At 37.4% G+C, this 13436-nt stretch overlaps 1 protein-coding gene and 1 non-coding gene across 4 annotated transcripts in view; both read right to left on the bottom strand.

Annotated features, from left to right (window-relative positions):
- Positions 1-13436, bottom strand: part of RAB3GAP2 (RAB3 GTPase activating non-catalytic protein subunit 2) — a 96115-nt gene that overhangs the window by 39550 nt on the left and 43129 nt on the right. For all 3 annotated transcript variants that reach the window (XM_075997044.1, XM_075997045.1, XM_020284424.2), the window contains exons 9-13: positions 12615-12713; positions 3571-3719; positions 2597-2676; positions 2317-2406; positions 734-873 (exon numbers count right to left, since the gene is read on the bottom strand). In XM_075997044.1, coding sequence (XP_075853159.1) covers positions 734-873; positions 2317-2406; positions 2597-2676; positions 3571-3719; positions 12615-12713 — 558 coding nt within the window. The remainder of the gene's footprint in view (positions 1-733; positions 874-2316; positions 2407-2596; positions 2677-3570; positions 3720-12614; positions 12714-13436) is intronic.
- LOC142864034 (small nucleolar RNA SNORA36 family) lies at positions 9020-9150 on the bottom strand. Its single transcript, XR_012914630.1, has one exon. It is a non-coding gene; the product is annotated as a small nucleolar RNA SNORA36 family (small nucleolar RNA).

Genomic DNA, 13436 nt, shown 5'->3' with positions numbered 1-13436 from the left:
CTCCCAGAGAGCTAGGATTACAGGTGTGAGCCACCATGCCCGGCCTAAAAGATATTTTCAAGTCTCTCTTTCAGTTAGATGTGCTCATATCACTAAGTCCTAGCTAATGTATTGTGGGTATTGTAGATAAAGGCTGGAGGGACTTTGGGGAAAATCTTCCAAGCAGACTGACTCAGTTAGCAGGAGTACCCTGCTTCCCTTCTTCTTCCTTCCTGGAATGCAGGTAAGAAGGCTGGCTATGAGAACCTTAGTGGGGAAGCTACAAGGAAGCAGACTGGGTTCCTGAAGATACTGCAGCAGTATGTCAATCCTATACTTGGGTCTGTTACAAACATCCAAATGAAACTCCTGACATAGTTACTGATAAACTAAGTGGATTGACCCAAGCATAAGTATATTAAAGTCAAGTCAGTGAAGATGGATTTTGCTAAATTTTTCTATCTTAATTCTGAAAGACTTTCCAGGAAACTGAATTTAGAAATTGACAGTGACAGTGAGAACTGAAAGAACGTGAATAAGGCAGAGGGCAAATGTGCCTATGAGATGACCAAAGTTAAAGGATGTGTCAATCAACTATTGAATCAAGTGTTGGGGATCTGAGTTCATGTTAAAAAAGAAAACATAAACATTAAGGATTAAACAGTGTTATCAACCAGAAGCTAAAGGATGATAACACTGCTCAATCAGTGGGGTTAAAAAGTGAATTAACATTTTTCTGGATTTTTGTGAGTACCTTTCCACATGCGTATTGCAATTCCTCTAGCTACATCCAATAAAATAACTCTGCCGAAATCATCTGTTACTGCTGCCAGTGTGTTACAGGGAGACAGACATATGCTTTCACCATGGCGTCTAGAATCTGGAAGTCCAAATCTGATATTTAAAAGAAAATAAAAAGCTCAAATCATATTTCAATTTAGAAACATACAGCAGAATAAAGAAACGCATAAATAAAATGAGCTGAATTTGTTTTTACATAAAGAAATAAGAACTTTGCCTGGATTAATGTTAGTTATAATTATAATAATTTCTTATTTATAATGACATTTCAAATAAAATACATAAGAGAAATTTTAAAACCACAGTCCTATGTAGGGTTTCTATAGATATCCACAACCCTATATTTTTAGAGACTATCAAGTATGACTTTATCTTTACTTGATTAAGAGGCATGTCATAGAAAATAATACTCTCACCACCAACTGGATTTTAGAATACTTTTCTCCCATATAGGCATCTATTGTCTATTTTAAGTTCTTGTTCCTAACTTGTTCTTTTTCTTTGCTAGATATCACACCCTGCCGACACCAGTGTATCTGCCTGAAACAAGAATGTTCCTTTTTCTAAACAGTTATCTCTAAACTGCTATTTGTCTATAATCAACTTTATTAGAATTGTGACAAAAATAAAAGTAAAGAAGTACTGAAAAAGAACTAGGAGAGCTTACTTTGAGAAAAGTCCATGAGATAAATATGTGCTCAAACTTTGTTACATGTATTAATATTTGAGATACATAGGGCCCTTTGGCTAATTTCTTGATCTTTGATTTAGGAAATGTGACATGTTACAACACATTTTAAAATAAGATGAAAAAAATCTTAGAAGATACATTTCAATACATTTTAGTAACAGTTAATGAGTTGGCTTTCTTTAGATAAAGATCATCTAAAAAAGCAGAGGTGGGAGGAAGGTTCTAGTTCCCTTCACAGTGGTACTTCGTATTAGGTAACAAAAAACAATTTAAAAACAAAACCAAGTATTAGCAGACATGCTTCTGTCAACAATAAAAACAAAAGGAAAACCAAAAATTATGCTCTCCCTCCAAAAAAAAAACCTCAACAAATATACTAATACATTCTGTAGCACTACTGAAGTAAACAAGGAAGCACAAGCCAATATTCTGAGAAGTGCTTGAATACACATGACTCCTGTTTTTGTTGTTTTTTTAAGAAATCACTGGGTACTTTTTAAGTTTATACAGCTAAGTAACAAACTATCTTAACTTCTAAAAGAAATTCAACAGCTATCACTAAACTAACTGTCTTACAACTTAAGTTTATTTGTTAAAAACTACACTCCACAAATATATCTTGAGTACCTACTATATGATAGGGAGATAGCTATGAACAAAATAGGCAAGGATCACTCTTCTCGTGGAGTTTCACATTCTAGAGGGGGAAAAAAATCCCACATTAACTATTTTCAGAATCTCCAAAGACTTCTGAGACCAGAAAATCAACTAAGCACACTGAAAGACCATGAATTTAACAATACCTTTCTCAAAGGACTAAAACTTAAGCAGCATGACAGACTTGCCTTACAGCTAATGGGGTAGCTGGTTCAACCTTAGGCTTCTGCTTTTGAACAGCTTCTTCTTCATGCTTACTTTTCCAACCAAGCCAACCACTGAAAAGAAAGAACATTTAGAATAAAAACTTGAGATGTGAATGAGGAAAGTAAAAATAAAAAAAAAAAAAAAAAAAAAAAAAAAAAAAAACTGAGCTTCCAGGGTTTCAAACTGAAGACTATCAAAATATAAGTTAAAACCAAGCTAAATACAAATTAGGTCATTTTTATTTAATTATTATGTAATTACCTGGCAGCATTAAATAAAGCAGAAGTGAGTTTACTTGCAACTGCTAGTGCAACATGAGATAATAATGGTTGTGTGCTTCCCTGAAACACAGAACATGTGAAAGACAAAAGTTAGTAGCTTACAAAGAAACAAAACATACTTTCTAAATAAGGCTTATTTCAAAAAGCTTTGAAAAGCTGTAAAGCCTAGACTACCAACTCAGCTTCTTTCAGAAGGCAAAAACTTAATTTTAGCAGAAATACAATAAAAAGTTTTAACTTTATAGTTTAAAAATAAAATCACTACCAGTCTATTTTACCTTTAGGATTTCCCTCTTTAAATTGTAATTTAGTTAAATTAAATTTTAAACTAAGGATATTAAGATGACATTATTCTAGCTAAGGTATGGATTTTCCATCTACACACACATGACTGGCTCTTTTCCCTCCCCTCCCCCCTCTACACACACACACACACACACACACATATACATACACATTTATAAAAAAGTAAAAAGATAAAAGATAGTTTGGACAATTCTGAGAAGGCTGCTTTTTATTATAAGTGAGAAATAAGAACTGCCAAATCTAACACCTAACTTTTTCTTATTTTAGGAAGCAATTTTCACCACTTACATCAACTAAAGTTGGTAGCTTGTTTTTTCTTTACAATTCTTCATTTACTCAAATCCCTAGTGGGCTGACATCATTAACAACCCTGAACTTCTGACTACTGCAGCAATATTTAAAGATTACTCAGCCATCAAAGAGCTCAGGGCTTCAGAAACAAAAGAAGATTGTTTGTTTTACATTGACTTTAGTATTTTTTCACTTACACTAAAGAATTTAGAAAATAGCTAGTTGAGATTAATTTTAGCTTCAATTGAAACTTAAAAATGCAAGCTGCTTAATCTTTCTAAGGTCGAGTTACTATATCCTATTTGTAGACAAGTTGACAATAGTGGCCTTACTCATGATCAGTGATGAAACTCATACCTCTAAAGCGTAGAAGAAGCCAGTAAATGGATTGGACCCTACAGTGATATACTGAGACATGGCAGGTGGACTGTTTTTAATTGCCGCATTAAATCCACCTATATTGGAAGCAGTCTTCATTTGATCAAAGGGGGACAGAGTCATAATACCTAAAGATAAAAAAACAAAAAAAATTCCACATGATTTGAACGTACAATGTTATTTTAGGTCATTCAATTTTTACTTCAGTTTCATTCTAAGATGCTAACTGCTTAGTTTTATTTACAAGCAAAAGTCATTTTTTTTTTTTTTTTTTTTTTTTTGAGACAGAGTCTCACTTTGTTGCCCAGGCTAGAGTGAGTGCCATGGCGTCAGCCTAGCTCACAGCAACCTCAAACTCCTGAATCAAGCAATCCTCCTGCCTCAGCCTCCCGAGTAGCTGGGACTACAGGCATTCGCCACCATGCCCGGCTAATTTTTTGTATATATATTAGTTGGCCAATTAATTTCTTTCTATTTTTTTATAGTAGAGACAGGGTCTCGCTCTTGCTCAGGCTGATTTCAAACTCCTGACCTCGAGCAATCCGCCCGCCTCGGCCTCCCAGAGAGCTAGGATTACAGGCGTGAGCCACCGCGCCCGGCCAAAAGTCATTTTTAAAAGCTTCAAAATCAACATCAGAAAATGTTCACAAATATTAAAATCACTCTCTATAATTTCTTTAACTATAAAATACGCAAAAACAAATTTAAATATTAATATCTTGAACATCTGTTCAAGATATTAACAAAACTCAGAAGGCACAAGAAGTATACAGTCCACCTGTATCTCTAGGTACCAATTTATTTATTGGAGACAACAACTGAAAGTTTCTTATGCTGAGGTGTTGGACAGACACAAATGACAGCACACCAAATAAACTGACATGTGCTTTGCTTTTTTTATTTAATACAATATCAAAGAGACATGGCACACTCTTCACAATCACTCTTACTATTCCATTCTATGGTCATGCCATAATTAATCTGACCTACTGATGGACATTTAGGTTGTTTCCCATCTTTTGGCACTACAAAGAATGCTGCAATATATATCATCAATGTCTTTGCACATCCACACCTATATAAGTCTATCTGTACAGTAAATTCTTATAAACAGAAGTCTAGGGGGACGATCTGCATTTTAAAAAATTTTATTAAGTACTGCTACAATTGCATAGAGGTGGTGTTACCTTACATTTCCACGAAAAAGGTAAGAGAGTACCTGTGCTCTGGACTGTTCACAACACAGTGAAAACATACATTTTCATTACATTTCATTACCATCTACTTTTTAGTCCAAAAATCCCCAATGTTTTATAATGAAGAGTTACTTTTCATTTCCCTAAGGCTCTAAGAACAAAATGCTGACATCCACATGCCTTTGCAGAGTAGTGGAAAAAAAACAATGTCATTTGAATTCACCTGAGTGGCAAAGAGAGAAAGAGGGGAAAGTGAGCTTAGACTAGGAAGCAAAGATCTGCTGCTAGATTCCAACATACGTTGACTACAAACTTGGTACTCATATGTTACATGAAGACACCCTATTGAGAGGACCTGAACTCAAATATACCACAGAATGGAACAAGAATTATTGTTAAAGTTTCTATTGCTCCAATACTAATTTCTGTATTGCCTCTTCTTTGCTCAAACACTGTCAAAAAAGCATTGGTCCTGAAGAAGAGTCCTGAGAAAGGAAATTCTTTTAGTGAGTTCATAAGCAATTATTCACTGGATTTACAGAAATTAAAGTGACCAAATAAACCCTTGTAAAAGTTGAACTATTCTAAAAGATCAGAACACCTAATATTCATAAATGAATTCATGATTCAATAGACCAAATGCTTTTACTACATGATAAAATTTGTGTAAATTTTGCTTGAGTCTACCAGAACAAGATCAAAGGGTGAAATGTATGGCACATAAATTGGCATTTAAGTTTTTTTTTTTTTTTTTTTTTTTTTTTTGAGACAGAGTCTTGCTTTGTTGTCCAGGCTAGAGTGAGTGCCGTGGCGTCAGCCTAGCTCACAGCAACCTCAATCTCCTGGGCTCGAGCAATCCTTCTGTCTCAGCCTCCCGAGTAGCTGGGACTACAGGCATGCGCCACCATGCCCGGCTAATTTTATATATATATATCAGTTGGCCAATTAATTTCTTTCTATTTATAGTAGAGACGGGGTCTCGCTCTTGCTCAGGCTGGTTTTGAACTCCTGACTTTGAGCAATCCGCCCGCCTCGGCCTCCCAAGAGCTAGGATTACAGGCGTGAGCCACCGCGCCCGGCGGCATTTAAGTTTTAAAATGGCTTCTCTCGGCCTGGCATGGTGGCTCACACCTGTAATCCTAACACTCTGGGAGGCCGAGGTGTGAAGATTCCTCAAGGGTTAGGAGTTCAAGACCAGCCTGAGCAAGGGTGAGACCCCCATCTCTACTAAAAATAGAAAGAAATTATCTGGACAACTAAAAATATATAGAAAAAATTAGCTGGGCATGGTGGTCCATGCCTGTAGTCCCACAGCTACTTGGGAAGCTGAGGGAGAGGGATTGCTTGAGCAGTTTGAGGCTGCTATGAGCTATGCTGATGCCACTGCACTCTAGCCCAGGCAACAGAGCAAGACTCTGTCTCAAAAAAAAAAAAAGAAAAAAGAAAAAAAAAAAAGAAAGAAAATGGCTTCGCTTCTCTCTTTATACTCTCATACAATATAAATGGAAGTATAAATTGCTATACAATATCCTGAGAACAATTTGGCAATGTATATAAAAAATTTTAAAGGAACTGACTCTAATTTATTCTCAGTAAATAGCTGATCAGTTCTTTCCATCCTTACCACCAACAATCTTTTTCTTCCCACAACTTAAGTCAGCCACTTTCAATACTGTACCTTAGATCCGGTCATCATCATATTCTTTGTGACCCTAATTTCAAGCATATCACTTTTTGACCACCACCCCCTAGCTTTCCATCTCAATCATTCTAGTAACCCTCCTGCAATAATTCCACAATTTCATCAAGAATTCCGATTCATTAATCCTATCTCTTTTTTTTCCCACTATTTATCAAGGAACTCTTGTGATCACTTCCCTGCTTATCCAACTTACATTCACGTTCCATTATAACTACTCTTGCAGTACCCATAACTCCCCTACAAACATTTCCCTCCAGATCTCACCTGGCTAAATCTTAACCTTAGTTGACCTAAACTTTCTGCATCCTCTGCTCTTGATTATTGCCAAGAAAAACAATACATCTGGGTTTAAAACTAAGGACCACAAACAAATGGGCACAGAAGCCCAAAATCCTACTCTTCTCCTCAACCCCTTCCTCTACTCAATCCTTTGAGATCTATTTGTTGAAGAGTCCAGGTTGTTTTGACACTAATTTCCCAGTCTATGGTTTGCTAACCACATCTCTTAACATGTTGTTCTGCCCTCTATACTGCTACACATTGGTAATTGAATCTAGGGACTTGTGAGTCTTTAGCATTATTTTTCATTGATTTAAGGTGATACAGCTTATTTACAGTCCCTTCTCCTCTTTCCATATCCTTCCAAAATATCTATATCTCAATCTTTAAATAAATTCACATTCACTGTTTTCATTATTAGGAATGATATAAATATTACTCACTAAGATAAACTATTAATACCTACTATAATTATACTTCCTTGGCTATAATTTTTTTTTTTCTAGAGTTATTCTTACCCTCACTTAGGGTTTTCCCTGAACATCTGAGGCCTTTCCATACTTCGAAACACATTAAAGTTCCTCTCAATATAAATTTCCATAAAGTCAAACTCTTTGAAGGCCTCGTTGAGTGTGATATATTAACAAAGGCCTGAGTGAAGAGAGGGAGAAAGCGATGTGAATAGCTGGGTAAAGTTCTCCAGGCAGAGGGAGCAGTAATTATAAATGCTCTAGAGTGGGAGACAGAATCAGAGAGGTAACATAAACCAGATAACGTCAGGCCTTGTATGCCACTATAAGGAGCAACCAAAGGAAAAGAGATGATATGGAAGAAATGGAAGGAAAAAGGAGAAACAAGAATTCAATTTTGGAGATGTTAGGTTTGGATATCTAGGTAGAAACGTTCAGTAGGGAGCTGGAAAAATGAATACGAAACTTAAGGAAGAGGTCAGGACTGGAGATAAAAATGGAGATGCTGTGATTCTATTTCTTATTCTCCGTGTTTGTGATGTTGGAGAGTAGGGAGTGGAAATATTTATTCCTAAACCTACCCCAATCTGGCTTTCATCTTCAATTCCACTTTAACTGTTCACATCAGGAGTCAATAAAGAGCTCTTAAGTTGTCAAATCCAATGGACCTCACTCCTTTCTTGAACTCTATGAAGCATTCAACAGTAACCACTCCCTCTCAAATTTTTATGTATAATCCCAACTTCCTCCCTGAACTACAGACTTGCATATCCAATTTGTCCACTTGATGCCTCTATTTGAAAGCATAACTGTGTCAGAAGTTCACCTGCAAAAAACATAACTTTTGATTTGTCCACCTTAAATCTCATCCTCTTCCTTATTCTCATTTCAGTAAATAGTCTGATCATCTACCCAGTTGCTCAACCTTAAAAATTAAGAAATCCTTGAATTTTTCCTTCCCTTTCTCTCTTTCTCAAAGACACTGCCTTAGCAAGCAAAATATATCTCACATCTGTCTACCTCTCTCCAACTCCACTGCCTCCACCCCAGATAATGCTATCATTCTCTCTTGCCTAGAATTATCACAACATATTCCTAACTGGTCTCCTTGCTTTCTTCTTCAAGCCTCTCTATTAATATAAACAGTAGCCAAAAGGTATTTTTAAATGTAAAGCCCTACTTAGAATCCATCAATGATATCCACTGCATTTAGAATAAAATCCAACCTCTTTATCCCAAAGTGATCTCACCCAATTCTGCATCTCCAACTTGACCTTGTCCCATTTTCCCCTCACTCTTTATAGCCAAGTCACACAGACCTCTTTTCTGTTTCTTGAGCACTCTGAGATCTTTGAGGCCCCCAGGCCTTTATTCTTGCTGCTGCTTCTGCCTAGAATGCTCTTCCTACAGCTCTTCCCATAGCTGGCTCCTTCTCTTCTCTAACGTCTCAGTCTGAATGCTAGTTCCTTGGAAAGGCCTTTCCTCACCAGTCTACCTAAAGTACCCTCTTCTTCACTCTCTATCATAACCTTCTGCTTATTTTCTTCCTGAGGCCTACTAACATTTTTATATTACCATATTTATTGATTTGGTTTGTTTATTGCCTCCCCATCACCAGAATATAAGCATCATCAGAGCAAGAGTTCCTGTCTGTCCTGTATTTCTAGCACCAATATCAGTCCTTGGACATAACAGGTATTCATTTATTTGCTGAATAAATTAATGAGACCTTTATATAAAGATGTACATATAATCAAATTTCCTGCACCTTTCTTTTTTCATTTTGTAGGCTGGGGATAAATGAACAGAGTAATATTTTCTATCCAATCATTTCCCGTAGCCAGTTTCAATGTTCCAAAGTTTAATTACCAGAGCAGGGAAGCTACCCTGAACTGAACTCAACACTTTGGAATTTTGCAGCATTTTTATGTTAGCAAAAAAGTAACACCCTGAAATGTTCACCCACAGGTTTTTTGTTTTTTTTTTTTTGAGACAGAGTCTCGCTTTGTTGCCCGGGCTAGAGTGAGTGCCGTGGCGTCAGCCTAGCTCACAGCAACCTCAAACTCCTGGGCTCAAGCAATCCTTCTGCCTCAGCCTCCCAAGTAGCTGGGACTATAGGCATGCGCCACCATGCCCGGCTAATTTTTTCTATATATATTAGTTGGCCAATTAATTTCTTTCTATTTATAGTAGAGACGGGGTCTCGCACTTGCTCAGGCTGGTTTTGAACTCCTGACCTCGAGCAATCCGCCCGCCTCAGCCTCCCAGAGAGCTAGGATTACAGGCGTGAGCCACCGCGCCCGGCTACCCACACGTTTTTATTACAGAGTATTCCATACAAGAGCTATGCAGTAAATAGAAAAAGATGACCTAAGAGTCAGATATCCTCTGTTAGCCCCTCTAGATTCACACTCCTTCTTTTTGTCCCTGCTCACCCTCTCTCTGTCCCAGGGGCCAGTGTGTATAAGTCACACTGACTTTAAGTTGGGTGCAGACAATGGGAAAACCCATCAGGTGACTAAAGACAGAAAGGAGAATGAAGTCAGGATATCTATTTTCCTGGCTCCTTCCCTGAAAAGCTGGCTATGTCCCTTGAACAAAAGTCATCCTGTTCTCCAGATGCTGATGCTACTCATTATCTCTAAGTTCTGAAACTGCTCCCTGCCCTCATCTCTTTAGGCCTAGGAATGGTTAACAGCTTGGCTGCTAAGAAGTCCTGGGATACTGTCCTACCTCTTGTGGTTTTCCTACATCACATCTTTATAAATAGCTCTCTGTAAATAAACCTTCTTACAATTATCTTGTTTCAAGTACACCATCTGTCTTCTATTAGGACACTGACCAATAAAATGTATGTTTAATAAAATTGATGTGAAAGGCTCTTCATGATATACCGATTAGAAAAGAGCTATATGTCTTTATATGGCCATAAATATATTACACATGTACTTACACACACACAACACACACATTAGAAAGTCTGTAAGGATGTTTACCAAAATGCCAATGGGGAGTATCTCTGGATAGGGTTTAAAGATAATTTATTTTTCTTTTCTCTTTATATATATATTATTATTTGAATTTTCTTAACAAGCACATATAAAAACAAAATACATACATTTATAAATAGTATGTCCTTCTTCTATATACCCATTTCTACTCCTTTAATTCAAAGCCCATTACTTTTTACCAAGATTATTATAGCTTCCTTACTAGATCCAGTTTCTAATTTTGATCCCTCTATTCCAGCCTATAAACTATCACCAAAGTGATTTTTCTCAAAGGCAAATGTGATGACGTTATCTGCTTGCTCAGAATTCTTCAGTGGCTCTCAATGTGGCCAGGAGAAAGATCTAAATGAAAATGTTTAGCTATTTCTCTGCACAGTATAATAGGCCCTTCAAAACCTGACTCCTTTCTACATATTTGGCCTCACTCTTGCCAGTTATCCCCGGCACTTACTGTTTTTCCTGCATACTATGCACTTTTACCCTTACATCTATGCATATGTTGTCTGGAATGCCTTCTCTGTGCTTATTCTCTTGATCAAGTCCTACTCATTCTTTCAATTTCAGATTACGGTTAGACTCCTCTTCCCTGATGCCCTCAATGCTAAGGGCTTTTTCCTCTGCTCCCACTACAGTTAGTCCACTTGTCTGTCACAACAATCATTATGTTGTAGTACTGCAGCTATTCTTATGTGTTTCTTCCAACTTCTGGATGGCAGAGACCATATTTTTTCATCTCTGTATTTTTTGTTTGTTTGTTTGTTTGTTTTGAGACAGAGTCTCACTTTGTTGCTCAGGCTAGAGTGAGTGCCGTGGCGTCAGCCTAGCTCACAGCAACCTCAATCTCCTGGGCTTAAGCGATCCTCCTGCCTCAGCCTCCCGAGCAGCTGGGACTACAGGCATGCACCACCATGCCTGGCTAATTTTTTGTGTATATATTTTTAGTTAGTCAATTAGTTTCTTTCTATTTTTTTTTTTAGTAGAGATGGGGTCTCGCTCAGGCTGGTTTCGAACTCCTGACCTTGAGCGATCCACCCACCTCGGCCTCCCAGTGTGCTAGGATTACAGGCGTGAGCCACTGCGCCTGGCCATCTCTGTATTTTTGATGCCTAATATTGTAGCTGTCAAACACTAGTTGCAAGAAAAAAATCTGCTTTCATCTTTTACCTATATTCTGCAGTTTAAAGTGTTTTTTTTTTTTGACACAGAATCTTGCTCTGTCTCCCAGGTAGAGTACAGTGGTGTCATCATAGCTCACTGCAACGTCAAGCTCCTGGGCTCAAGAGATCCTCCTGACTTAGCCTTCTGAGTAGCTGGGACTACAGGCACATGCCACCACACTCAGAAGATTTTTTCTATTTTTGGTACAGACCAAAAATTTTGTGTAAGACCGTAAAGCCATTTTGTCTCCTAGGAAGTAAAGAATCAAGCCACTTAGTGCCCTCTTATTTTAAGTTGCTCTAAAAAGAATTCTGGTTATTTAGCCACAAATTGTTGTGACACTTATTTCAGCATATAGGAAAATTCTCTCTTCTTGGCCTTATTATCAAATCTGCAGGGTTTAGAGGGTTATATAGTTCTGCAGTGTTTACAGGCTGACGCCACGGCACTCACTCTAGCCTGAGCAACAAAGTGAGGGGTCTCAAACTCCTAAGCGCAAGCGATCCTCCCACCTCTACCTCCCTGAGTGCTAGGATTACAGGCATGAGCCACCATGCCCAGCCTAAAAGTTACATTTTTTTTTTGAGACAGAGTCTCACTCTGTTGCCGGAGCTAGAGTGCCATGGCATCAGCCTAGCTCACAGCAATCTCAAACTCCTGGGCTCAGGTGATCCTCCTGCCTCAGCCTCCCGAGTAGCTGGGACTACAGCCATGCACTACCATGCCCAGCTAATTTTTTCTATATATTTTTAGTTGGTCAATTAATTTCTTTCTATTTTTAGTAGAGATGGGGTCTCACTCTTGCTCAGTCTGGTTTCGAACTCCTAACCTTGAGCAATCCACCCGCCTTGGTCTCCCAGAGAACTAGGATTATAGGCATGAGCCACCTTGCCTGGCCTAAAGGTTACATTTTTAAAAGACTGATTTACATGATCATTATATGGACAAACCTGTCTGTAGAAGAATTAAGTCAAATAGTGAGTGACTTAAAGTTGTGCAAGACTGCTGCTGAGGACATAATTCAATCATTATTAAAATTGCTACCATTTCTTAAAGACATAAGCCATGAGTCTGAATTTCCACGTCTCACTAAAGGTGATACATTTTTTTCACAAAAGAATAAATGTTCATTTTTAAATAAATGAGACACTTCAATCAAAAAGTATAAGAAATAAATTCTAATATAATTTGAACTAATACTACTTACCAACACTAGCATGATCAATTATGGCGTCAATATCTTGTAGACCCCATTTCTTATAAGCTAATGGTGGTGGTTGTATATTCTCATTGCCTGATGCTGCAGCTATCAAAGATAAAAAGAACAGACAATCCAAAATTACTTATAATGGATAAGATAAAGTTTTACAAAAAATCAATAAAAATATAACAATTTATTATTCTAAGATTTCAACTAATAATAACGAAGCAAAGTAACAAAAATAAGACATAAAGTGAGATTCATTTGTGCCTAGTCAATGCGCATAAAATGCTAACATTTAAAAGACTAAGTTGGCCTCTCACAAAAGATTTTGGAACACTTAAGTGATTAAAGACTATTAAAAATCCTAAGATACTACTAAAAATCAAGGTGAATTCAATCTCCAATTGATGCAAAATAAGCAACTTCTCTCTCTTAAGAAAGTGGGTAAAATCCTGGGAACTGCAACCAGTGCTTTACTCAGTGACAAACTAAAAACCTGATATACCTGGCAGAGCATATGTACAGCAAGGTCTCTCACCTAAGTAACTGAGGCCATATTTGATAGCAAGGTATGTTAACAGCAATAGCATTGCCAGAAAAATTAATGAAAGGCCAATCTTTAACCTCCACCCCTCTACCTAATACGTATGAAAGTTATATCGCTTGCCATAGGTTCATGCACAAGGTCCAATTTATCAATAAATTCCCATGCTACATATCACAATACCGCAAAATTCTAGCTGTTTATTCTGGAAAGTGAAGAAACGTACTTTAATAAGGGAAAAATATAACCCTCTAAACCCTGCAGATTTGATAATAAGGCCA

Source organism: Microcebus murinus, chromosome 23 (genome assembly GCF_040939455.1).
Source record: "Microcebus murinus isolate Inina chromosome 23, M.murinus_Inina_mat1.0, whole genome shotgun sequence".
Classification (NCBI taxonomy): Eukaryota; Metazoa; Chordata; class Mammalia; order Primates; family Cheirogaleidae; genus Microcebus; species Microcebus murinus.
Note: the sequence above shows the minus strand (reverse complement) of the source record. Positions and strands in the feature narration are given on the sequence as shown.